Source organism: Helianthus annuus, chromosome 2, assembly GCF_002127325.2.
Source record: "Helianthus annuus cultivar XRQ/B chromosome 2, HanXRQr2.0-SUNRISE, whole genome shotgun sequence".
Classification (NCBI taxonomy): domain Eukaryota; kingdom Viridiplantae; phylum Streptophyta; class Magnoliopsida; order Asterales; family Asteraceae; genus Helianthus; species Helianthus annuus.
Window position 1 is genome coordinate 52,027,454 of NC_035434.2, and position 25,576 is coordinate 52,053,029.

A 25,576-nucleotide genomic window follows, 5' to 3' on the forward strand; every position below is an offset into this window, starting at 1 on the left:
TTCATTGCTGACAGGGAGAAGTTTAATGCATATAAGATGGGTTTGAATTGGCGAGAATGCGGAGGAAAAACTTGCTAAGGAGCAGAAACTTAACGCTGACCACCAGCAAGAATGGGCCACATCGTGTGCCAAATCTAACCGTGAGTTGAAACTTGCACGTGATGAAGCTTTGAAGTGGAAGGGTGAATATGAGAAGACTGACTCAGAGGTGATGCGCCTTTCTGCATTAATTGTGAGGGAGAGGGATGTCGAGCTGGCCACGTTGCAAGCACGCAATTAGGAGCTAGAAATGGAGAAGGATGGCCAAGCCAGTGCAGTCCAAAAAACTCATGAGGAAGCTCTGGTGCGTATTGCTGAGCTGGAAGAAGCGGTTGGTAATCACAAGGCTCAAGCTACAGCTTCTGAGATGCTGGCGCATGAGTTAGACCAGGATTGCAAATAGCTTATCAATCGTGGGATACCACTGGTGAGTCCTTTAGTTTGCTGTCTCTTTCTTTTCTTTTGGCACATATTTTTCATGTTTTGTGTTTTTTCTTTTGTTTGCAGCTTGCTGACTCATTGATGGCGTCTGAGGAGTTAGCGAAGTATAAGCTCGAGCTTGGTGGAGCGGCTTATAATAATGGTCAGAAAGATGGCTATGCTGAAGGTAAAGCGTTTGCCCTCGAAAGGAAACCGAATAACGATTTTGAGTTATTCAAGACCGATTGTGCCACTCATTACCGCGACAAACGCAACGAGTTTGATACCATGTAATTTGGGGTTTTGAGGGCTATTAACAAGCTGTCGCAGAAGGGAGTGGTTGTAGATGTATTGTGCTCCGTGCTAGGAGGTGGAGATACACGTGCTGGGGCAACAGTTGGTGGTGGTGCAGGTACTAGTGGGCAACTTAACCATTAGGAGTCAAACCGGCTTGCATGCCTTGGAATGGTCATGTGACCGTGTAACACTCTTAAAACAATTTAGGTTGTATGTTTTGTTGGACATGTTTGCATTCGTATTTATGCTTGTTTAAACAATTTCTGATGGTACAACCGCGTGAAGGTTGAGTACCTGGTTTTGATCTATTCTAAATGGCCTTGGTCCGTTTGTTTGAATTTTACTTGTTTTACAATTTGTGCATATGTAAACTGCTTTGTACAGGTAACACAAATAAATATTGGCTAAGACAGGTAAGTGAATAAAATGGACCTGGTTGTGCACTTGATCGTGACGAGCCTTGAAGATCCATAGCTCTTGTACAGTCGTTGTAGGCCAAGGATGTTTTTGTGTATACCCAAAGTGGTATATATTTGTAAATAAAATTCATAAAAGTAATGCGAAAGGTAATGTAAACAACACTTCTTGTATTAATATAATGTGTTGGGCCTGGGGCCGTTCATACAAAGATAGTTGCGAGTTACATGTAACACCTTCTTAATGTAGGATCAAATCGAGCCAAAAATCTGATTTTCAATAAGAAATCAAGATGAACACACTCAAAATATAAACTTTAAAACCCTTGAAAGATTTGCAAATGATGTTACAATGTTAGCCCCCAAATCCTCTCAAAAGTGTGTGTTTTTACTAAAACCCTAATCATCACTTTCTATTTATAGCCATAACAACTTCATGTCGTACTCTTTCTGTACGATGTCTCTCTTTTTCTGAATCATTTCTCCATTCCCTTCATAGTAGTCAAGTAGAGCCAACCAGAGTTCATGTGTGGTAGTGTATTCCTCAAACATGTTGAATTCGTTCGTTGATAGGGCCTTTGTTAAAGCTTGGAAACCCCGCTAGATAGATTTGCACAAATGATGATGGGAAGAAAGTCACTCAGGAGGGTGATAAGGTGAAGCAGATTAAGAAGGTGGACGCAGGATTCAGTGAAGCTGGTAGAAAGTATGAAGAGAAGACGCATGGTGAAGCCCAACAAGCAAAATCTAGCAAGGAGAAGGAAGAAAAGGACTTGGTAAACAGCATACCCTACGAGTTCAAAGTAAACTGTGCTCACAACCATGTGTCAATGTCGTGGCTCATTATAAATCTCTCAACCATGACCTAATCAGAGAAAAGGACAGAGTTTTACAATTTAACAAAGAAGTAAAAGAAAATGAAGCTGTATATCAGAGAAAGTTAAACTCGACTTTAGCTGAAATGCAGACTTTGAAAGAATTTGTTTTCAGAAAAGATTTTGTCATAAATGATCTAATTGAGAGATTAGAAAAATCTCAAAATGAAAACAATAGATTGCAAATCATAATTCATAAGTGGAATGTCAGTAAAAAGGCACCGGTTGATATAAAAAATTGCCAACAACCGACATATGTGAAAGATGGTATTGGGTATAAAGATAAGCTTGGAAATGAAAGAAAGATCTTTCCTCCTCCTCACAGCAAAAACTATGTACCCATGCCAACTCCTCATCCTGACAACGATTTAATTGATAAAAATGATTTGATTGCTCAAAATATCAATTGTGAAAATGATAAAATTTCTAACGTTTCTGAAAGCAATGCAGAGGTGATTGAGCGTGAGGATGCGTGCGATGAGGATTGTGGGGGCACGAAAATAGGAATAGGATATTCAGGCGATAGTTATTTGACTGTTAACTGGTTCACCTGGAATTGTGATAAGGCAAACAAAACTTCCATTCGGGATAACTGTAATGGGCATCTGCCTAAACCTATGACCCACAATCATGATAATGTAGTGGTTAAATGTTTTGATTTACAATCTGCTTTTTGTGATGGACAAGTTGTGTGTGAACTTCCTGTGTTCGTTCCAGAATTGAAACAAAACAGATTCGGAAAATTCCTCACTGAGAAAATTCCAGAATTTGTTCCATCTCATACAGGTATGTCAGAGTTTGGTAAGGAACCAAATGAAGAAAGCAGCAGTGAAGACTCAAGCACCACAATTTCAGAAGGTGGCGAAGGAAGCTCAACTGAGGATCACAACTCAGATTTTCATTCATACCAAGAATGGGAAAGCTCAAATGACTCGGAAACTTCAGTAACAGATGCTTGCAAAAAGGTTGAAGACCTTGAACCATCGGGTGTTCAAGAACCAACAACCCCAAATGACTCTGCAAGTCTAGTAAATCAAAACGTATTGGAAAAAGACTTCCACATTGATGATTGCACGAGTTCAGATGATGAATCAAAGACAAATGAAAGTCTTGGGGAGTCAAAGATACAAATATCATCTGAAGTTGTCGAACAGCACGTTTGTGAACATGCTTAGTAAAGCTCAAAGCAATCCTCGCCCCTAGTTACATCACACGGAACTAAAGTCTCAAAAGCCATTCAAGGCTTGTTTTAGGTGTGGAAAAGAAGGTCATGTGCTCAAGCAATGCCCAGAACGACACGATCCAGACGGTAAAGGCAACCAATATTGCTTCTCTGGATCAAAAGGTAAAAATCACACATCTTTGAAAGATCAGATGGAAAACTCTCCATCTAGATCTCCACATGTGAAGCCGGTTTCACATGATTCAAAGATGAAAAGGACCAACACATCAAAACCTCAATCTTTCCCTCCGGGTCTTAAACATAAAATTGTTTCAAACTTTAGATGTTTTACAAACAAAAATTTTAAACCAACATAGGTTTGGCGAGTCAAACCAATGGTCGTAAAAGAAATCCATGAGGGAAAAGATTTGGCATATCGGGAGGTTTCTTATTTTGATGAAAGGGGACAACCCAAGACTACAATGGCTTGGGTTCCACTCTCTAAGTGAAATGCTTATGAGTGTAGGAACATCCAAGGAGGACTGTTAGTAACACCGGTTATTATCAGTGGTTGTTCCAGATACAAGTTTAAAGAGGAAAATCACAGGTTTGGTTATGGTATCTAACCTGGTCGCGCTTTTAGCTCCGCTGTAACACACTCTTTTTCTTGCTGACATATGCTTTTGTGTGCCTAGTGTGGAAGAATTTATTTTGTAAATACAGTTTTTCAGTAAATGGTTGTACATAAATAAAATTTTAGGGGGAGTATTAAAATACTTTCTAGACCATGAGATGTAATTATTGCAAGATAATCATGATCTTATATGAGAAATGATAGGAACTAACTTGATTATGTCTTCGCATGAATAGGATTTGATGGAAGATACGGCTCCAAGTTATATGTCGGTAGATTCAGCATTTCAGACAAGTAAACTGCATCTTGGTGATAAAGATAAAGATCGTATGATAATGTGGATACCCAGCTTGTTGCAGGATTGCACGAACCGATTATGTCCAAAAGGGGTTGCGAGATTAAGTTTAGGCGTTGAAAAGATACACAATGTTGTGCATATATATATCTATTGAAAAGACACCAATGTGTGTAACCAAAAGACACCAATGTGTGCAATCCAAAAAGAGCAAAAAGACACGCAATGTTAATGTCGTGCAATAGGAATAAAAAGATACGCCAAAGCGCGTACATATACTAAGTAAATATTTTATTAGTTATGCTCTCTAAATCAGATGATCATCTTCTCTGCTTATGGAAACATAGACATGAAGCTCTCATCATCTGATTTAAGGTGATCATCTCCTCTGCTTATGGAAACATAGACCTGGAGCTCTCATCACCTAGTATATACTATTTCTCAGTTGTTAAGGTATGCATCTCAAAAGACCATGAGGACAGAAAAGTTTAAACCGAACACGTGTGGGGTCCACTAGCTATATCCTAAATATACCCAAAACATGATAATTAATCACCGGATGTATGTTGAAAGAATGGTGCATGGATTTAAGTGGACAAACATACCAGCAATTGTTCTTGAGTCGTAACTATCCTAAAGAAAGTTGAAGTGTTACTAGGCTTTTCAAGTTGGTATGATCTCATATTTGATCAGCTCTATATCTCAAAGGTTGAAAGTTAAAAAAAAAAATCTAAAATCCAAAAATATTTTGATTTGTATACAGTTGTTTTTCTAAGTCTTCCATATCACATCAATCGTGTCTCAAACCGCTTGAGATACTCTTTCCATTGCACAATACAGATAAATACGGTTTTGTCTGTACTTTGAATCAGTCTAAAAGAAAATGTGGAGTTGTGTTTATATCCGTGAACATGTTACTTCGACTATTTGCTGCAATGATGGCCAATCATTAATTAAGCAAGATACCAGACCAAAGCACCTGTTTCCTGAAGATTGTAGAAGACACCAAGCTAGGAATCCTCCTCCTACGTCTTCTGATTCACTCAAGCTAAAGAGAGTTGAAAAAGGTTGTTCCTGTTTGTCAAAGATGATGCATGCAAAAAGGGGGAGCTTATCCAGATAAAGTACTCAAAGAGCAAAGTGTCAAAAGAAGATCTTCAGTGAAGAATATTTGGAAAGCATCAGTCTAGGGGGAGATTGTTGGGTCTAAAATTGAGACTGAAGCTTGCCAAATTGAAGATCACATCATGCATGATGTTGACGTTTCTAAAGATGATGCAAGAGTTTGATAACATTAGCCCAAGGGGGAGATTGTTGGGTCTAAATCGTGTAGTCTAATGTTATCAACGAATCAAGTCAACAAAGTCAACGCCAACAAGTCAAAGTCAACGCACAAGTCGACACGAAAAGATTGAAGAAAGATATGGCGTGTGAACGTTCGAGATTTGATAGTTATACTGTTTTGGATAATTAAATATATTTTGTTTAGACAAAATATATTTATTATCTTATTAATTAGTTTTCATGTTATTACTAGTTTTGGAAAGTTATTATCCTTAGGGTCCTAAATGTAATTAGCCAAAAGTTATTTTGTCTATAAATAGAAAGTGATGATTAGGGTTTTAGTAAAAACACACACTTTAGAGAGGATTTGGGGGCTAACATTGTAATATCATTTGCAAATATTTCAAGGGTTTTAAAGTATATATTTTGAGTGTGTTCATCTTGACTTCTTATTGAAAATCAGATTTTTGGCTCGATTTGACCCTACACTTAATTGTTGGGCATTCCAGGTTCGGGGGACCATTTTGTCATTCAGGGTACATGTCACACCCCGATATTTCCACGTATTACCGATGGGCCCGGTGGGGAGTATCGTGACGTAGTTGATATCATCATGGTCAATCATACACAGAATAGCACAGCGGAAGTCTTGGAATATAAAATATTATTACAAACTCAAATGCCTGAAAATATCAAAGTATTTATAATAGACGAGTCTGTAATATCAAATCCACAGGAGGACCATTACAGAATGTGTAAAATGAAGCTTAGCTTACTTTATGGCATCTTTAAGGATTTGCAAGATCCTCTTTTTCGACACCGAGCAACTCCCAGCCTATTACGAGTAGTACCTGCCACTTAGCCTTTTGAAAATACGTCAGTTTTCACTGGTAAATACAATTAACCGACTCATTTGAAAAGAGTTTATGAAAATTGATTTAAGCGCACATAGCACAAACCATTTATAACTTGGGACAATCTTTAATCAAATCCTGTATATAGTTTTACATGTTTGTCATACATATGGGGCCGGTTTGGAAGCCGGACATGATTAACTGACTCACCACTTATGGATCCCACAGAGGAGTTATCCCCAACTTGTGGGTAATTTAATATTTAGCATTTGCATCTGTCAGGTGCATGCCTGCACCCCGTGCATAGGTCGTGGCCATTAATAACTTAAATGAGCCGAGGATATCCAGGACACGGTCGTTAACCCCCAATGTTTATGTTATCAAACAATACAGATTAAAACGGGTTATGCAGATTTATTACATCACAATCCGATTAAATAATCTCATGCCCGACCAAGCGGTATTATTATAATACCGTATCCCAAACCCGTATAAGGAAAAATAAGTTAAAAGTATTTACCTGAGCTAATACTTGATTCACAGCACAATAACTCAGTCGTATCCAATCTATCTAAATGCAGGTAGTTTTTACCGGGTGGCTCTAGTCTGGAGTGATGGTAATGTATAACCAATTTAGAATGCTAACGGTCTTATTTAAGTCGTAGACTTAGACCTGCTAGCTTAAAATATCTAGAACGGTACGATACGCTAGATTAAGCGATGACCGGAATAGAATGTAATTCAGACCCAACAAGTACGAGGACTTATATAATATGAGTACACTAAGTACATTCTGGATTTTGAAGTAAAAACAATAAGGTTAAACCCGTTTCAGCAAACTTACATAAACTAGTTACGTAAGTCTAACCGTACGCGTATTTGCGATAACGAGTAACCCGATGAGTCATGAACAAGTTCCGTATGCCAATATACTTAAACAAGTTATAATATCAGTGGGATATCAACTTGTATGCCCGTTTAGGTCTCAAACTATGCCCCGTAAGGGCGTTTTGGTCATTTAATGACATATAAAAGGAACTTGGGTACAATCTGATGTTATGATCATAAACATTCTTTTAAAATAATTTATTTATGATATAATATCAGTATGATATCAAACATATGTGTGTTTCATAGATTAAAACCAAATTATGCTCCATATGGGCATTTTGGTAATTTCACACATAGTTTTGAAGGCTAATTTGGGAATTTGAGTTTATAACATATACCTATTGTAAAAATATATTTAAAATGATTTATAAAATCAGTAGGTAACAAGTGTTGGTTGGTAGTTATGGTTTTGAAACCATACTACGTGCCGAAACGGCGATTAAGTCGCTAAATGACGATATAGGCGATCTTTTATGAAAACTGATATTACGGTCAGGTTTATATGACCAAAATATGTTATTTAATATGATATATCAGTAGTAAAAAGGTTTCGTATGATAATCATGCTTTTAAACCATTTTAGGTGCCAAAAGGGCATTATCGTCATTTGAAGACATAATTCAAGAACTTGTGCATAAACTCAGTTTATAATCTGAATTGATACCCCAAATTATCCTAATTATGATATTAAATCAGTAGGCAATGAGTTTGGTATAAGGAATTATGCTTAAAACCGATCTATGTGCCTAAATGGCATTTTGGTCACTTTAAAGCACAATTCACGACATTATACGCGAACTCAGTTTATGATCAGATTTATAACATCAAAATATGTTAAACATGTTAACATATCGGTACCTAAGTTGTTTGAAAGCTTATTGGTGTCTAAAACCTTATTTTTGCTAAAAAGGGCATAATAGTCAAAGTATGGCATATTAACGGAAACTTGCATAAGACTCGGATTACTAGTATGATCATGTAATATAATCCCAGAGGGTTATGCTACATTATAATACGATCATAAGGGAACCTAAAATCAGTAGCGTACTAGTCTAATTCGGCTTATAACCAAAAGTCAACGTAGAAGTCACACTATGCGACTTTTAGTTGCGAACCAATCTTAAACTTAGAATTGCCGGGTTAAACATGTTTAGACATGTTTAATAATAATTACCAAGTTATTAAAGTGTTAAATATAATTTATAACCCTTGCATTATTGGTTTAACTATTATACACAAATCTGCCAAGTTTGACTTTTTAATTAAATAGTTTGACCCAGCAATTAACTAAGCAAACGGAGGAATTAAGAGGAGCCCTTTTAAGGGTTAATCACCTACCTATCTATGGTCTTATACCCACATTCAATTTGATCATGGCTGGACCATTAGGGTTTAAACTGAAAGTCAAAGTTAATTTACGATATCTTGACTTTTCGGTTTTTAAAACATAAAACTGAACTAAGGAGGGAGCCAAGACACTTACAACAGGTCCTAGCTATCTTTTCTACAAGAAAACAAGTCCCAATCAGATCAAGAAGTTCCAAAACTTGAGAGAGGAGAAGAATGAATGGGATGAGCAAATGAAATGGTTGGACAAGAGACCTATTTAGTTTTGGGTGAATTTGTAGATGATTGACAGGTGTTAGGGGCTTCTTCAGATGATTACAAGTGTCCTGGTATTTGTTACAAACCAGCAACAAGCCCCTAGAGTCGGTTGATGAGAGTTATAGCAGTTTACTTGAGCAGCAATCAAAAATTCGTATCTGGCACATGTATACGGACTGTATGGTCCTGTATACGTTCTGTAAGGACCAGTCCAACTCACACCAACTTTCAAATATTGACACATTTGGCCCCTGCACTTGCATGGTTGGGTTTTTGGCACTTCTAACACCCGTTAACCCTAATTCTAAGCACTATAAGGAAGTTAAAGTATATTTAACTTCAACCATGCTCAAAAATATTATGGAGGCCAGTTCGTTCGGTCGCACGGCCGCGTTTTCCGCTTAATTATGACGAACGTTTGAACGGACGCGAAAACAATCCAGATTTCGCGACGGATGATATTTTTGCATTTCCATCACTAAAATATAACATTTTAATGATTACAAAAATTTATGGATGTGCGGATATGGCCAGAATGTAGAATACACGCTAATATGCATACTTTCACCGTTTTGACACTTTTAGTCCCTTGAACGCATAAAGTTGCGCGTAAAGCCATTTATTGATATCCAAGTCTTGTATAGCCCATATAGGGATTCCCGAGAACGTGACCGAGCATTACGGAGTCTCTGGTTCTCTTAAAGGTCGCTCGAAAGCGTAGTTTCGCTTATTGACGCTTTTTGGTCCCTTTAATGTGCAAACTTGCGCGTATCATCATTTAATGGCATGAAAGCCCTATGTAGCCCATATTAAGGATTCTCAAGAGTATGATGGCACATAAAAATGCTTCGGGTTCGTTAAAAGGTCATTCAGAGGTATAATTAAACATATTGACGCTTTTAACCCCTCTAACTCGCAAACTTGCGCGTAACTTCACTTATTGGCATAAAAGCCTTTAATAGCCAATATTAGGCATTCCCGAGAACATGATTAAACATAATGAAGCTCTCGGTTTGTTAAAAGGTCACTCAGAGGTAAGAATTAACATGTTGACACTTTTAACCCTTCTACGCGCATACTTTCACATAAATACGCAAACGGCTCCTCTCGTCCAACAAGTGGCTCGTTTGAGAACACGGACATCGTATAAGGTCACTCAGAGGCCTAGTTTAGGCATGTTGACACTTTCAGTTCTTCTAAAATCAAGGTTTTTGATTTTTGACGAAATTAGTCCCTCATAGTCAACGTTTGACTTTATTAGGGTTCATTACACGTGTCACTACATCATTGGACACGATTTTACGAGGTATTACAGTAGACAACTAGTACTAAGACCTTGTCGACAACATAGGGTCCTTCTCACTTGGGGGAAAGCTTACATGGGCACTTCGTGTTGGAGGCTTCAATGTCTCTGAAGACATAATCGCCAGGATTGAAGGTGCATATGCGCACCTTGCTGTTATAGTACTTTTCCAGCTTTGTGTTTTACTTGGCCTCTTTGATGGCTGCCATCTCTCACCTTTCTTCTAAGAGGTCCAAGTCCATACGACGTTCTTCTTCATTGTCGATGGTGTTCCTTGAGAGCATCCGTGGAGATGGGAGGCCAATTTCGGCTGGAACGACTACTTCTGTTCCAAACACCAAACTGAAAGGAGTTTCTCTATGGCTGGTTTTTGGCATGGTTCTGTGGGCCCATAAGATACTATGGAGTTCATCTACCCAACCCCTCCTTTATGTCCCAAGTCTCGCTTTAATTCTGTCCACGATACTCTTGTTTACACTTTCGACCTGGCCATTGCCTTGTGGATGTGCCACCGGCGAGTAGACATGTTCTATATGCAACTCTTTGAACCAGTCTTGTAGGTCTTCTGCTACGAAGTTGGTACCATTATCGGTGACTATGCGTAGGGGTAGGCCAAAACTGCATATGATATGCTCCCAAATAAACTTTCGTACCACCATCGCCGTTGTAGAAGCTAGAGCTTTGGCCTCCACCAACTTGGTAAAATAGTTTACCGTGACTATTATGAACTTGACTGCGTCGGGGGCGTCGGGGAATGGGCCAACCATATTAATCCCCCACTGTTGGAACGACCAAGAAGCCGTGACTGGAACTAAGGCATTCTTGGGACGTAATGTCTTTGGTGCATGGCGTTGACACTCATTACATTTTCTCATAATTATCACCGCATCTAAATGCATTCCTGGCCAGTAATAACCTGCATTCAGTACTTTGCCACGACCATGCACAGGCTTGCATGGATTCCACAAATGCCTTCGTGAATCTCTCTGATGAGGCAACTTGCATCTTCTAGGTCTACGCATCGCAATAAGGGCCCCAAGTATGATCGCCGGTACAAGATACCATTAGACATGTTGGTGCATATTTCGTACGACTGCCACTGTGCGAATAGTTAGACAGAGCGTGTGTTGAATATGGTATAGAATAGAGAAAGTTGGACAGGTTTTGTACATGTCAAGGTCAATCCGATCGGATGGACAAATAGTGTGAGATGTCTATAAATAGGGACCTTGGGGTTCAATTTGGACAAGCTTTTGGTTCCCAGAGGGGACATGTTGTCCAACTGGTCTCGTGGTGCTGTAATCGTTGAATAATCAATAGAGACCAGATTGAAATTGACCGATCGGTGTCGTATTCTGTTTCTACTCCTTTCTTAGTCGTAATAAACGCACCGAACACGTCGGATCGGGACCGATGCTCCGTCAAACTCGCCGGATCCTGGAGTCAGCAGTGGTATCAGAGCTACGGTACCGATTTAATCGATCTAACAGTCGGTTAAATCACCCAAAGCTCATCAATTTTGGGTTAAACGGGAGTTTTGACGTTAAACAGAGAAAATCATCAAAATAAAGGTCAATTCACGGATGGATTTTGGAATTGAAGCCGTCAATCTGTTCGGAATTGTATCACGCACAATCCTGTTAAGTTTCATCATGAAATTCACACATATAAAGATTCTGGATCGAAAAAACGTGATTTGGAGTGTTCTTGAGCTATTAGAACATTTCCGATCGGATGGCAATCCGATCGGATGGCAATCCGAGGATGACCATCCGATCCACATCACTATCTTACTTGAAGGATTATTGAAGTATTATATGCTTTCAATCGGATGACAATCCGATCCGGATGGCAATCCGATCGGATGACCATCCGATCCATGTCACTATGGGGTGTTTGGAAGATCAATTTCTTTCAATCGAATGGCACTCCGATTGGATGGCAATCCGATCGGATGACCATCCGATCCACGAACACTAGTTTGTTTCTTCTGTCATTCCGATCGGATGGCAATCCAATCGGATGACCATCCGATCCATCATACCAACTTGCCCATGTTGTCCTTTAATCGAATGACAATCCGATCGGATGGCAGTCCGATCGGATGACCATCCGACACTTGTGCTATCCGACACATGACATTCGACCAGATGATCAATTGTCTAAAAAAAGGCATTTTTTGATCGCAACGACGAGGAGAGCCTCCAGAAAAAATTTGGTGATTGAATATTTTTTCGGTTTTTTAACGACCAAGCTGGGTTGTTCGGGGACACCGTCGGGGGCTTCAGTGAACATATATGATGATGTGATCACGGATTGTGGAAATTAGTGGGGTAGTCATAATACTGGTGCAGAAAGTTTATCTTTCAGGGTATATGACTATTTATGGGCCAAATTGTAAAATCCGCAAAGACAAAAAACTGACAATTGTGGCGAATATTGTGATATTCTGGGTTTGTCAAGTTTTTCGGAGAAGAGAGTTAGAAACTGTATTTAGTTTGAGGGGGAATTCAGTGATAGAGACGTTAGAATTTGCAAAAATTGGGGGGAATAAAAATTTCACTGTCGTATGATGAAATTCCGGCATTTTTGAAATTCGTGACACTACAACTGTATTCGGGTAGTTTCGACTTCAGATTGTCACGGGGAATGTGAATCTGATCATGGGTGTAAGCTTCTAAGATCAAGATGATCCGAGGTGTTGATATCTGATCGTGGACGAATGCTTTAGAGATCTTAGAGTGATCGTGGGTGAAAGCTTCTGAGATCTAGATTATCCGAGGAAATGAATCTGATCGTGGATGACTGCTTCGGAGATCTGAGTATATTCCCAAATGATTTGGTTTCCGATGAAGATTTGCTGATTGTGGAGAATACCGTTTACACGGATCTGTCATTCTTTAGGTGCGTTAACGTGGATCACGGTAAACGGGATATCAGATCTTCAGGGGGAATCACGGATTTGATGTTAACCAGTGGGGTATTTGAAGTTTCTATCAATTGCCGGTTGAGTTTTTGTACATTCTTAGATCGAGCAGGCGGAATGCGAAGATCGTGGTGCTTACTTGTGATATCAAAAACTAAGCTCGGATGCGGTTAAAGTTGAAACAGAGGATGCTGCATTGATTAGTTTCAAGTTGGTGATTGTTCGTGAAGGTTGCAGTTTAGCAAATCAGAGGAGAGTCGTAAACTGTGCAAAAGACCTGAAGATTCATTCCAGGGGGAATTCGTGCTTTACTTTGACAAAAGCAAACCCGAATCATCAATCGCGGGGGAATTTGGATAGTCAGATTTCAAGATACCTGATTGAAGTTGCAGAAAAGTTGAAGATTACATAATATTCAAACACGGCTCAATGTTCTTAAAGTTTTAAAGACGATTCGACAGTGACATCCGAGGGGGAATCTGTTGGTGCATATTTCGTACGTCTGCCATTGTGCGAATAGTTAGATAGAGCGTGTGTTGAATATTGTATAGAATAGAGAAAGTTGGACAGGTTTTGTACATGTCAAGGTTAATCCGATCGGATGGACACATAGTGTGAGATGTCTATAAATAGGGACCTTGGGGTTCCATTTGGACAAGCTTTTGGTTCCCAGAGGGGACATGCTGTCCAACTGGTCTCGTGGTGCTGTAATCGTTGAATAATCAATAGAGACCAGATTGAAATTGACTGATCGGTGTCATATTCTGTTTCTACTCCTTTCTTAGTCGTAATAAACGCACCAAACACGTCGGATCGGGACCGAAGCTCCGTCAAACTCGCCAGATCCTGGAGTCAGCAAGACATCTGGTAATGTAAGGCCTTGTGTTGAACTTTCCTAGCTTCTGCCTTGTTTGCCGGTAATATCCCAGATTGCATGTACATGATGATTGGTGACATCCATGATGAGGAACCCATTTATATAACATTTACTTGTCTCAATGGGACCGATGGATTCTTCAATACCTCAATGTGCACGTCTTTGGCCAGATGTTGAAAACTTGTCGAGGCAAGCTTACTTAGTATGTCTGCCTGCTTGTTATCATTCCTGTTGATGTGATTGATTTTGAACGATTAAAACTGTTGGATCACGGACTTAGCTTGTTCCAGGTAAAGTGCCATGACTTCCCCCTTCGAATCGTATAGGCTGTTTATCTGGCCCGCCACTAACCAGGAGTCTACATGCGCCTCGAGATTCTTGACTCCTATTTTGATCGCCAAACGCAGGCCAACTAAGAATGTTTCGTATTCCGCCTCATTGTTGGTATTCTTGAACTCAAGGCGTATGGCGTAGGTAAACTCATGTTTGTCTGGGCTTACCAACCGCAGACCTGCCCCTGCTCCATCGTCGTTAGATGCGCTGTCGGTATACAACAACCAGACTTTATTTGTGCTTGTTTGCTTAAGTTTTTCCATTGCTTTACATTCCTTGTCCTTCTCATCAGGAACTTTCGTGATAAAGTCTGCGAGTATTTGCCCTTTAATTGTTTGCCTTGGCTTATAAACCAAGTTATGTCCTCCTAGTTTAATGGCCCATTTAGCCAATCTTCTTAGATTTCTGGCTTTGCTAAGATGTGGCCGATGTTGTATTAGTGAGGACATTTATAACATGGCCAAAAAAATATCTGCGCAACCATCTAGAAGCATGAACGAGGGCCAGAACCAACTTTTCCATCATTGAGTACTGGGTTTCTAGGTCGTTTAGTGTTGGACTGACGTAATAAACAAGAGTTTGTACGCCATCCTGATCAACCAGAAGAACGACTCCTACTGCTATTTCTGAAGCTGACAAGAACATTACTAATGGTTCTTTTTTCTTTGGGCAGTGGGGGTTGGCAGTTGTATTAGACATTCTTTCATTTTTATAAAGGCGGCTTCGGCTTCCTGTGTCCACTGAAATTTGTTCTTCTTAACACAATTGCACAGTGTTTTTATGAACGGGAATGACTTTGCAGCATGATTGGCGAGGAACCGATTTATCGCGGCTAGTCTCCCTGCCAAAGTTTACATTTCTTTTATTGTTGAGGCTGATGGCATGCGCTCGATTGCCTGTTCTTTCTTGGGGTGCACCTTGAATCCCTCTTTGGTAACTATGAATCCCATGAATTTCTCTTCTTCCTTGCCAAATGAATACTTGCTCGAGTTGAGCTTCATGTTGGCCTTGCGCAACGTATTGAAGGTTTTCTCGATGTTCTGCAACATCTGATCTTCTTCCTTGCTCATGATTACCAAGTCGTACATGTAAACTTCAGCATGTTTTCCAATGTTATCACCAAACATACTATTCATCAACCGTTGATATGTAGCTCCTGCATTACGTAGTCCGAACGACATCTTGGTATAACAGTAAAGTCCCATTTCGGTTCGAAATGCTGTCTTGTCCTCGTTTTCTAAAGCCATTTGAACTTGGTGATATCCCTTGTAACAATCCAAGAAACACTTCCATCTGAATTGTCTCGCAATGAAGAAACACTAGATAGTACTATGCCATATAGCCGGATTGTCTCGTGTATGTTAGTTCAATCTCCTTCCTTCACTCGACAAATGACTGGATTCTTTCCAACGATCCTGCAAAACGAACAATACCGATGACTCGCTACAAGGAGGAGAAGATGTGGGTTCTCCTTGTAACCACCCTCTGGCGTGAGAATAGGTAATCGTTTTTGGAATAAAGTGTGTTTATAGAGTGAGAGAGTAAGAAAATTGATCCCTAAACCTGGAGGTTGAGCCTTCTATTTATAGCCGAAGAATTGTAAAGGAGAAGGACTGCCAGCTGGTTGTTTGCCAGCTGTCCGACCAGGAGAAATATCCACTCTGTCCCCTTTGACGTAAACGAACATGGTCCTGTACTGAAGGTGACATGGCACATGGATATTCGCTCCAGCTCAACGTACTTTTGTACCTTCTGTCGGTCTGTCCCATGAAGATCTTGTGGCAGGTGCTAACGCCTTATAATTGGTGCCATCTGTAGTCCTTACCTGTTGCTAGGAGCATCTTTTTATCGCCAGGTGTTTCCTTCTAGAACCTTAGAACTATTCGATGGCGAGATCGTATATCTGGAGTGATGTGGTCCCGTTACAGGTGTCTGCATGTGGTTTAGGGCCATACTTCTTCAGCCATCTGTTTATCCACATGGATCATAGGTTGTGCATCTGATTTCTCAGTTGTAAATTAAACTTTTAATAATTAAATAATATATATCAACAAAAATTATACATATTATATTATTATACATTATACATTATACATATTAAAACATATTTGTGATGAACAGTATCTAATTATTAGTATAATATTATATATACATTTCATTATTATATTATTACATTATTTTGTTACTTAATTGATTCACCTATTTTTGACTAAATCAAACTATGATTTTGTCTCGTTTTAAAATAATGATTTTGTCATCATTTAAAAATTACGTTTTTACCTCCAGTTCAAAATAAAATTATGTTTTTGCCCCAGTTAAAAATTATAATTTTGTCCTCGGTTTAAAATTACGATTTTGCCGGGTAATAGTGTCAGGAAGCTGCATAGCACTCCCCCATTGGCCCAACCAATTTACAATTTTGTCCTCGCTTTAAAATTACAATTTTGCCATCAGTTCAAAATTACTTTTTTACACCCAATTCAAAATAAAATTATGCTTTTGCCCCCAACAAAAAGTTACCATTATGCCCTCGATTCAAAATTACGATTTGACTCGTTGAAATTTACAGTTTTGCCATTAGTTTTGTTTTTCCCCACCCAGCCAAATTACAATTTTGCCCTCAATCTAAATTTACATTTTTGCCATCGTTTTCCTTTGCTTTCCCAGTCAAATTACGATTTGGACCGCAGTGTAAAATTACAGTCATGCGATCGCTTTAAATTTTTTTTTTTGACAAAACTATAGTAGTGTTTTGTTTTAATTGTTTGACTCGGTGTAATTTTTATTTTTCTACCAGTTTAAAATTATTGTTTTTCTATCTTTTTGTTTTTATTAAGCAAAAGTATGATAGTGTTTTAATTTAATTGGTTGACTCAATGTAATTTTTTTTGAGATCGTGTTATAAGTAGTATGTACAAGTAATCGAAACACAGACGAACATGTTATGAGAGAGAAATATTCGGTTTAGTGCCCCGCAACGCGGACGGGGCAAAATCTAGTTAAGAATTACAAACAGATGCATCAATTAAAATTCTAATTTATGAAACGCATCTAACCAAATAAATAAAATGTTAGGTCCTCGTCTAATTGTTTCTTCCCAAAACTATATTTTGGAGGGGATAATAGTCGAACCGAGCTCATTCTATTTTTAGTTAAAACGTTTCGAAATTAAGTCATGAATAATTTTTTTAAGCTCAAACTTGACTTATCTATTTTATTATCTTATTAGGGGGATCGGGGCACCTGCGGTGACCCCTTGCGGGAAGCTGCTTGCCGATTAGTGGGGGTACCGCCATCAAGGCGGTGAGGTAGGAGAGAGGGAGGAAATCGGTGGGAAGTCACCGAAGAGAGAGGGAGGAGAGAGGGAGGAGTGGACCAATGAAAAATTTCTTTTTTTTTTTTTTTAATAAAAACCAAGTCACCTAAGAGGGGAGTGCCGCCATCAATTTAGGGTGTTAGGGGAGTTTAAGAGGGGAGTTGACGTGGCACACGAGGATTGGTTATGCGTAAGAGAGGGGACTCCCCTCTTAGGGGAGTGCCCCTTACACCCTTAGAATTATCATCCGCCGCAATACACGGTATTACACTCGTGAGTTATTCCACTTCTAATTAGTGGACAAATCAGATTCATGAATTAGTGGACATAACATCATACGGATTCAACAAATGGTTTGGGAAGTGTTAAGGGTTAAAGCTGAGGGGGGTAAACAAATCAGGAAAAATAAAATTGCTTTATTAAAGAAAGAATTTGATTTGTTTGATGGCTTGAAAGGTGAATCAGTTCGACAAATGAATGAACGCTTTTGTCATCTAAAAATTGAACTTGAAAGGTTTGAAATTGTGAAAACGAGAGAGGAAATAGTTGACAAAATCATAGAAGCGTTACCACGAGCTGATCAGTGGCAAACGTTTGTGCTTATCTTGAAAAATGATGTTTTATATGATACAATTTCTCTCGATGCGTTAATTGAAAAGATTGAAGCTCATGAGCTTGAATTGCAGAAACAAAGCAAGATGAGCAGTTCTTCACATCAACAGAATGTTGGTCTTTATTACAAAGGTAACATACCTTCGGTGAAAGCTGGTGAATCACCAAAGACAACATTTAGTGGTGAGAAGACAAAGGAACCACAGAATAGCTCATCAAGCTACAATCCGGGATATCATTCATCTTCTTCAAAAGCTAATCCTGAAGGATCAGAGGAGATACTGTGCAATATTGCTCTCAAATTGAAGAATTCTCCGGCTATGAGCATCAATTCTGCCAAACAGCAAATGAGCTTCCTTGCATCGGTTCTGGAATCATATGAGGGTCTAGTAGCTGGCAAAATTGGAAACTCTGAATTAACCAAAGAAGACTACGACCAGATTGATCCGGAAGAGATGGAACTCATTGATATTCGCTGGTGTCTAGCAAGTTGCATCCGCAGAGCTCAGAGATACATGGAGATTACTGGTAAACAGATCATCGGTGGACCATCAACAAAGCTTGGATTTAATAAGTCCAAAGTGACCTGCTTCAAATGTAAGCAAAAAGGTCATTTCAAGAGAGAATGCAACAACTTTGTAGTTGATGGAAATGAACATCCTTTCAGAGACGATTATTATCGAAAGGCGATCTACCACCGAAGCAAAGAAGAGCCAAAAATGATTGAAAACAATCCAAAAGAGAAATCAAGAGCTTGTGCAGTAATCCATGATGACGAAGGATATGATTGGAGTCAGATTCTTCCTGAAGAAGATCGTATTGATAATCAAGTTACAGCTCATGGCAGAACTACATCAAAAAGTAAACATCATGTTTTTGTTGCTGAAATAAAGGAGAAAACTCGAGAAGAGATTCTAAGAGAGAAAACCGAAAGAGAAAGATTCATTGTTGGATGCAGAATGGAGAAAATGCAGGAAGAGTATGAAAATGCTGTTAGAAACAAAAGATGGGACAAGAACCGAGAATGTTATGTCAACAGGAAGGTGAACCTGTTTTTCCCAGGAGAGATATAGTTCATGATGATGTTCTTCTAATTAGTTTTCTAAGGGTGTAAGGGTCAACACATCTATATAAGATTCATTCCTGTTATGTCACCCATTTGTTGAATCCGTATGATGTTAACTAAGTCGATTTCTGACTCGCACGTTGCGACAGACCTATCAAACGTGAAAAATAGACGCGTTGCGACGGACATGTTAAACTGGAAAAAAATAGATGAAAAAACGTTGAACCTGACACGCGCATTGCAACGTGTTAACTCGGAAATTTAGAACAACACGTTAAACGGAAAACTTATGAAAGATGAAAAGTATATAAGAGACTAAAGTTGAAAGTAAAAAAAGTGTTGAGATTAAATTGGAAAAGATGAAAAGCTTTGGGTTGAAAGTAAAAAAATTAAAGAGGTTAAATTGCAAAAGATGAAAACTTTTGAATTGGAAATGAAAAATCAAATTAATCAAAGGGTTAAAATACCAAAGACTGAAACATTAGACTTAAATTGCCACACATTGAAACTTTAGAGTTAAAAAAAAATTAATTTCAAATTATGAAAATAAAAGAGATAAATAGATAAATAAAAATAAGAGTGAGAAATTAACAGAGAATGACACGTGTCCAAAAAAGATTTTTGTTTATTAGTATAGAAAGATTTATTCACATATAACACAATATATATTATTGTTTATTATATTCGTATATAAATTAAAAGGTGATAATCTATATACGGTCAAAATTAATACATGATAAAACATAAAACAATAAAGCATTAACAAAAGCAAATATGATTTAAATAATCTAAAACATGACCCATCGATAGTTATAATCAATACTGACCATGTAATCGATGATACTTCTATCTTTCACTTTCGTTATAAATGTCAATCATACTACAACGGAGAAGTAACTATATGTGCTTTAATGAAAAACTAACTGACAATCAGTAAAATGTTTTAAAACATCATAAATGAAAGTTAATGTCACATGTTCGATCCTGAGCCGCACCCTGGTTTTCATCCGGTTGTTACTTCAGCGAGACATTTCGTGTGGAGACAGTACGGTTTCTGGGGAAACGGCGTAACCAAGTCTGACCAACCTAACACGAACCCGGTTAAGACAACAAGTCTGACCAGGTCTTGGCTAGGACCGCTGTTTAGACAGTGTGACATTAGGTCACTCAAAAAGAAAGTCACCGTTAAAAAAAAAGGATTACACCCGAAGACAACGAAAATAAATGCTAAGAATATCATTTGTCACATTATCAATAAAAAAAAGTATTAGAAATTAAGTCATATTTTGGTTATTGAAATTTATTTAATATACTTTAAAAGTTACAATGTACACTTTTATAATATCCAAATCACTACAAAGGGGGTGTTAGATTTGCATATATATAGCCTTTCTTTGTCTTTTCACAAACTAAACTCTTCTTCAGTTCTCTTTTCTAGATTCTCTCACCACCCTCTCGATAAACATTCTTCACGCGAAACCTGTTTCTTTGCGACATTTCGTCGAACAGGTTATCTTCTTTATCTTCATATGCATCATATACATAGTTACATAACAATTTCACGTAAATCAGTAAACATTTTGTTAATCAGATCGTAAAACTGATTGTTTTGGAATAATGTGCAGAAAATTTTATCTTTAACATTCATAATTCATTGTTTTTATTGCTGTTTCTGGTGCCCTAATGGATAATATTGATTCTTGATAATGTCTTGTTTTAATTATGTTGTGAAAATTTGTACTTTTAGATGTGTTTGAATCTTGTTCTGGGCTAGAATAAAATGGGAATTTAATCACGATCATGATGAAATTTAGTTGTGTTCTTTGATTCTTGTTTGAATCTTGTTTGTTGGATAATACATCTGTTTCCGTTCGGGTATCGCGATAGAAGCAGGTTTGAAACCTGACATTATAATCAAGTTATCCAGAAGTTTTGTCGATAATAAACGTTTGGGAGTTAGTCAAATTATTGTTTCTTGTTCTTGTTTATCGATTCTTGTTTTGAGGTTAAATATTGACATGTGCCATTATTTGTTGTAATCATCGCGCTTTATAGTCATATAAAAATGATGGTTTAGGGTTTTGGGTTTTGGGTTTTTTCATTACAGCTACGACTATTTTCATGTTACATGTGGATTAATTTGCTATTTTGTCCTTTTTTTCTGGAAAATTGTGTAATTATCGAGATATATTTTATCTTAATCTTGAAGACATTTTGGTCACCACAGTGAAAATGATAAGATTGTTCAAAATAAAGGAGAAGCAACAGGAACTTTCTGCAAATTCCAACGGGAAGCCTCCTGGCAAAACTCAAAGTGCAGGGGAGCTGCGTCTTCAAAAAGGTACATTGCGTTATTATTATACGAAAAATCATTAACATAGACGTTTTTGACCAACCGTTTACTAAAATGAACATAAAACACCAGCTTTCAGTTGCTCATCATTGATCAGTAATGATAAGGAAAGTACCGTCTTTTCATGTGCCAAGATTATTTTCTCTGATTATATTATTATTTTTCGTTATGTATATAGATATAAGCGAGTTAAACCTACCCAATGCATGTAGCATATCATTCCCAAATGGACAAGATGACCTCATGAACTTTGAGGTAACCATTCGGCCTGACGAGGGATACTACTCGTAAGTGCTTCTTTCCAATCTCTTTGTTACGAACAACAGCTGGCAGATGTGTTTTAAAACAAAACACAAAGATCCAATTCAACTTTGAACGGTTCATTTTTCGACCCATATCTCAAAAGATCCATTTCAACTTTGACCTGTTACACATCTTGCCACTTTAATGTTTATTATTTCGAAAATATATATTGATCTAACGAACATTATGCTTCTAGAGGTGGCATGTTTACGTTCACGTTCCAGATTTCCTCCGTCTATCCTCATGATGCACCAAAGGTCAAATGCAAAGCAAAGGTGCAGATAATTTTCATTTGCGGGTCAACATAACCCGACCCGTACTTGAAATTGTGTTAAACTAATGGAGTTTGTTCTCTCTTAGGTTTACCATCCTAACATCGACTTGGACGGAAATGTGTGCCTTAACATTCTTCGAGAAGACTGGAACCCGATTCTAAACATCAACACGATAATCTACGGATTGTATCATTTGTTCACGGTAATTTGTCTCATTTACCCATGTAGTGCGTTTTTGTGTGTTATGAAAGTGATTATGCGATATTGAATAAACTTTTTTAATAATAATATCATGAAAAACTTTTTTTTTCCAAGTATGTTAATCTGTATAGTCATGTCAGAAACAAATCACTCATTTTAGATACGTGATTGAAAGTCGCGTATTTACTTTTTGCAATTTCAGATGGTGACTAATCAGATAATCTGTTATGAAACGCATACGTCTTTTTGAGTTTTTGGATTGACATTTCTTGATTTGGCCAACTAAATTTCTTATACAGGAACCAAATCATGAGGATCCGTTGAATGCAAAGGCCGCTAAGGTGTTGCGAGACAATCCTAAGTTGTTCGCGTTCAATGTAAAGAGAACAATGGCTGGCGGGTATATGGGCCAGACCTTATTCACCCGCTGTAGATAGTTCTAAGATGGTTTCAGATTCATCTGGGAAAATAGTTTGAAATCTGTAAAAAAGTTGGATCTTTTTTTCTTTAAAGATCTTTTTGATAAATGAGTCGCAGAAGGTTGGGTAAACTCTTTGAGGATTAGCATTCTGCAAGTGAAATATATGTAGTCATGCATATAGGTGTGTATAGCTTTTGTATAAAGTGATGTATATGGATGTTATCATGTAAGATTGTTTGGTTTCGAGTAAAGAATTGTGACCGATGATTGATTGTATAGAGTGCAAGAGACTGTCAGATCGACGAGTTGGATAATGAATTGATTAACTTTTTATAAGGGTTAAAAAAGATCGGGTCAAGATCTTTTTTAGATTTATAGATAACTAATGCATTAGTTATGGTTTTAGACACTTAATGAGTTATCTTATAGATGGTCATGTGGGTTCTTTTCTAAATAAGTGTGGTTTCCATCCTAAGTTTTTGGAAAATACACTTTCTATCTTTATTGTTCAGTCAATAGCAACACTTTTGGTTTTCTTTATACCAACTAACGTTAAAAACTATGTTACATTTTATAAAATGGGCTATGGAACGAGCTAAGCCGCTCGTGAGATATTTGAGATTGGCTGGCTAAAAGCTCGAATCGAACCAAGATTAAAACAAGCTCAACATTGAAAATACGCTTGTTAAAACGTGTTTGAGCTTCACTTATTAAACTCGAGTTGACTCGCAAGCCTAAACAAGCCTATTATTTATATGATGTTATTTAATATGTTAAATATTTGTACTTATAAAGTTACAATAATAGTTATTACATATGATCTTATGATAGAAATATCTGAATAATATATATTAGAAAAATTATCATTAAAAAGCAGGTGTAAAAACTAATCATAAATGCATAGAAGTTAATTAATAAATAACGAGCCGAACAGAGCCCGAGCTGAACATGAGTTTGAAAAACTACTCACGAGTCAAGTTCGAGCTTTTGAAATAGAGTATGAAACAAGCCAAGCTCGAGTTCAAGCTCTCGTAAAGTTAAATGAGTTGAGCCTAGCCTGGCTTGCTTACTCTCCTATCATACCCTCTAGGTTATTAAAAAAAAGGAATACAACCGTTGTCACCCTCATACGACTGCTAACACCATGGATTCTTCTAATCAACAGCCCATCGCCAATCAAAATCCATCGTTGCACATCACCCAAACACCATTATCACCCTATCAAGAGGTGCATATTTTGGTCCAAAAATCCATATTTTAAACTTGGTTTTGATTGAGTCAAAGAAAGTCAAAACCAGATCAACCCAAACCGGTTTTTAAAAAAATATATTTCGGTTTGGTTTGAAACTGGTTTATAATCTGGTTCAGTTCGGTTTTATATGGTTTCAACCTATATGTTTTAAAATTGATTTCAAACTAGAGATGGGCAAATTGGGTTTTTTGTATACCTAGAACCGGTTCCAACCCGTACCCGGTTCTTGACTGAGTTTGACTGGACCCGATTCTTCTAGGACCTGGTTCCTGTTAGTACCCGGTTTCAAACGACAATTACCGGAACTATTCCTAACCGGTTCAGGTATTTTGTAACCGGTTCCTCGGAGGAACCGGCTCCGCCGGGTATCTTCCACAAAAAGCTGCAAAAAGCCTGCTGGAATCGATTCCTAACGGCTTTACATCGGTTAGAATCGATTAATTGCCATTAAAATTTCGAAATCGTTTTCTACTATATATAAGAACATCACCTTCAACCAAAACTTAATCCCACTCAAATCGGTTTCACCCTACAAGTTACAACTAAAATCGGTTATGGCATTCAACGACGAAGTGGTAATGGTTTTGGAAACCAAAAGAAACCCCCAAGTTTGGAAGCACCTTGATCTGTGCCTGATGTCTGATAGCTATGAAATGGCACGTTGCAAAGGTTGTGGGAAGTTCATGAAGGCTACGACGAACTCGACCCTCAAAAACACACCGACCGTCATTGTCCGGTGACAAAGGCTGCGGCGAAGAAAAGTGAAGGCGGCGAATCATCCGGAACCGGTTCTTTGAAGGTTTAATGTGTTTATGTGATGTTAGTTTGGTTGTGTTTATGTGTTTTGTGTTTAGGTATAATGTTTGGTTTTAATGTATGGTAGGTAGGTAACGGTTTATAGTTGGTTATAATGTTTGGTTGTGACTTGTGATGTTAGTTTAACTTTTAATGTATTTGGTTTCATTTAGATCCTGCCGGTTCTTTGTGTTTATAGCGGAACCGGTTCCGGGTAGGAACCGGGTTGGACCCTATTTTTTTTTACAAATTGTGGAACCGGGTACGAACATACGGGTTTTTTGAACCCGGAATCGGTTCTTCTATACATCAGGTAGGAACTGAAACCGGTTCCAGATAGGTTCTACCGGGTCGGGTTTGGAACCGGATATTATGCCCATCTCTATTTCAAACTAATGCCTAAATGAACATAAACATCAGTCTTAATTAATCGGTTAAAATTAAATCCCAAACTATAACTGGCAAAACAAACCCACACATCAAAATTTTGGGTCCAATAACATAATGGGTACATTTGGATGACCAACAATTTACTAATGGGTTTAGATGTTTTGGGTCAATAACATAATGGGTAAATCTGGGTTACCAACAATTTACTAATGGGTTTAGATGGGCTGAATATGGTCTATTGGGCTATGTAGAAAATATCAAAATGCTACTGAAGTTAAGTAAAGTAACAGATGGAAGATTCGATTGGATCACAACGTAACTTTTATTTTATTTTTTTTGAGTAAACTGTCATTTTGGTTCCTGTGGTTTGGAAACTTTTGC

The 25,576-nt window shown here is 37.9% G+C and overlaps 1 protein-coding gene across 1 annotated transcript; it reads left to right on the plus strand.

Annotated features, from left to right (window-relative positions):
* Positions 1 to 20,603: 20,603 nt before the first annotated feature.
* Positions 20,604 to 23,034, plus strand: LOC110903358 (NEDD8-conjugating enzyme Ubc12). The gene is made up of 6 exons (XM_022149363.2): positions 20,604 to 20,714; positions 21,433 to 21,546; positions 21,737 to 21,845; positions 22,058 to 22,136; positions 22,222 to 22,338; positions 22,637 to 23,034. The coding sequence occupies exons 2-6, from the start codon at positions 21,438 to 21,440 to the stop codon at positions 22,772 to 22,774; spliced, it is 552 nt and encodes a 183-aa protein (XP_022005055.1). The 5' UTR covers positions 20,604 to 20,714; positions 21,433 to 21,437; the 3' UTR covers positions 22,775 to 23,034.
* The last annotated feature ends 2,542 nt before the right edge of the window (positions 23,035 to 25,576 follow it).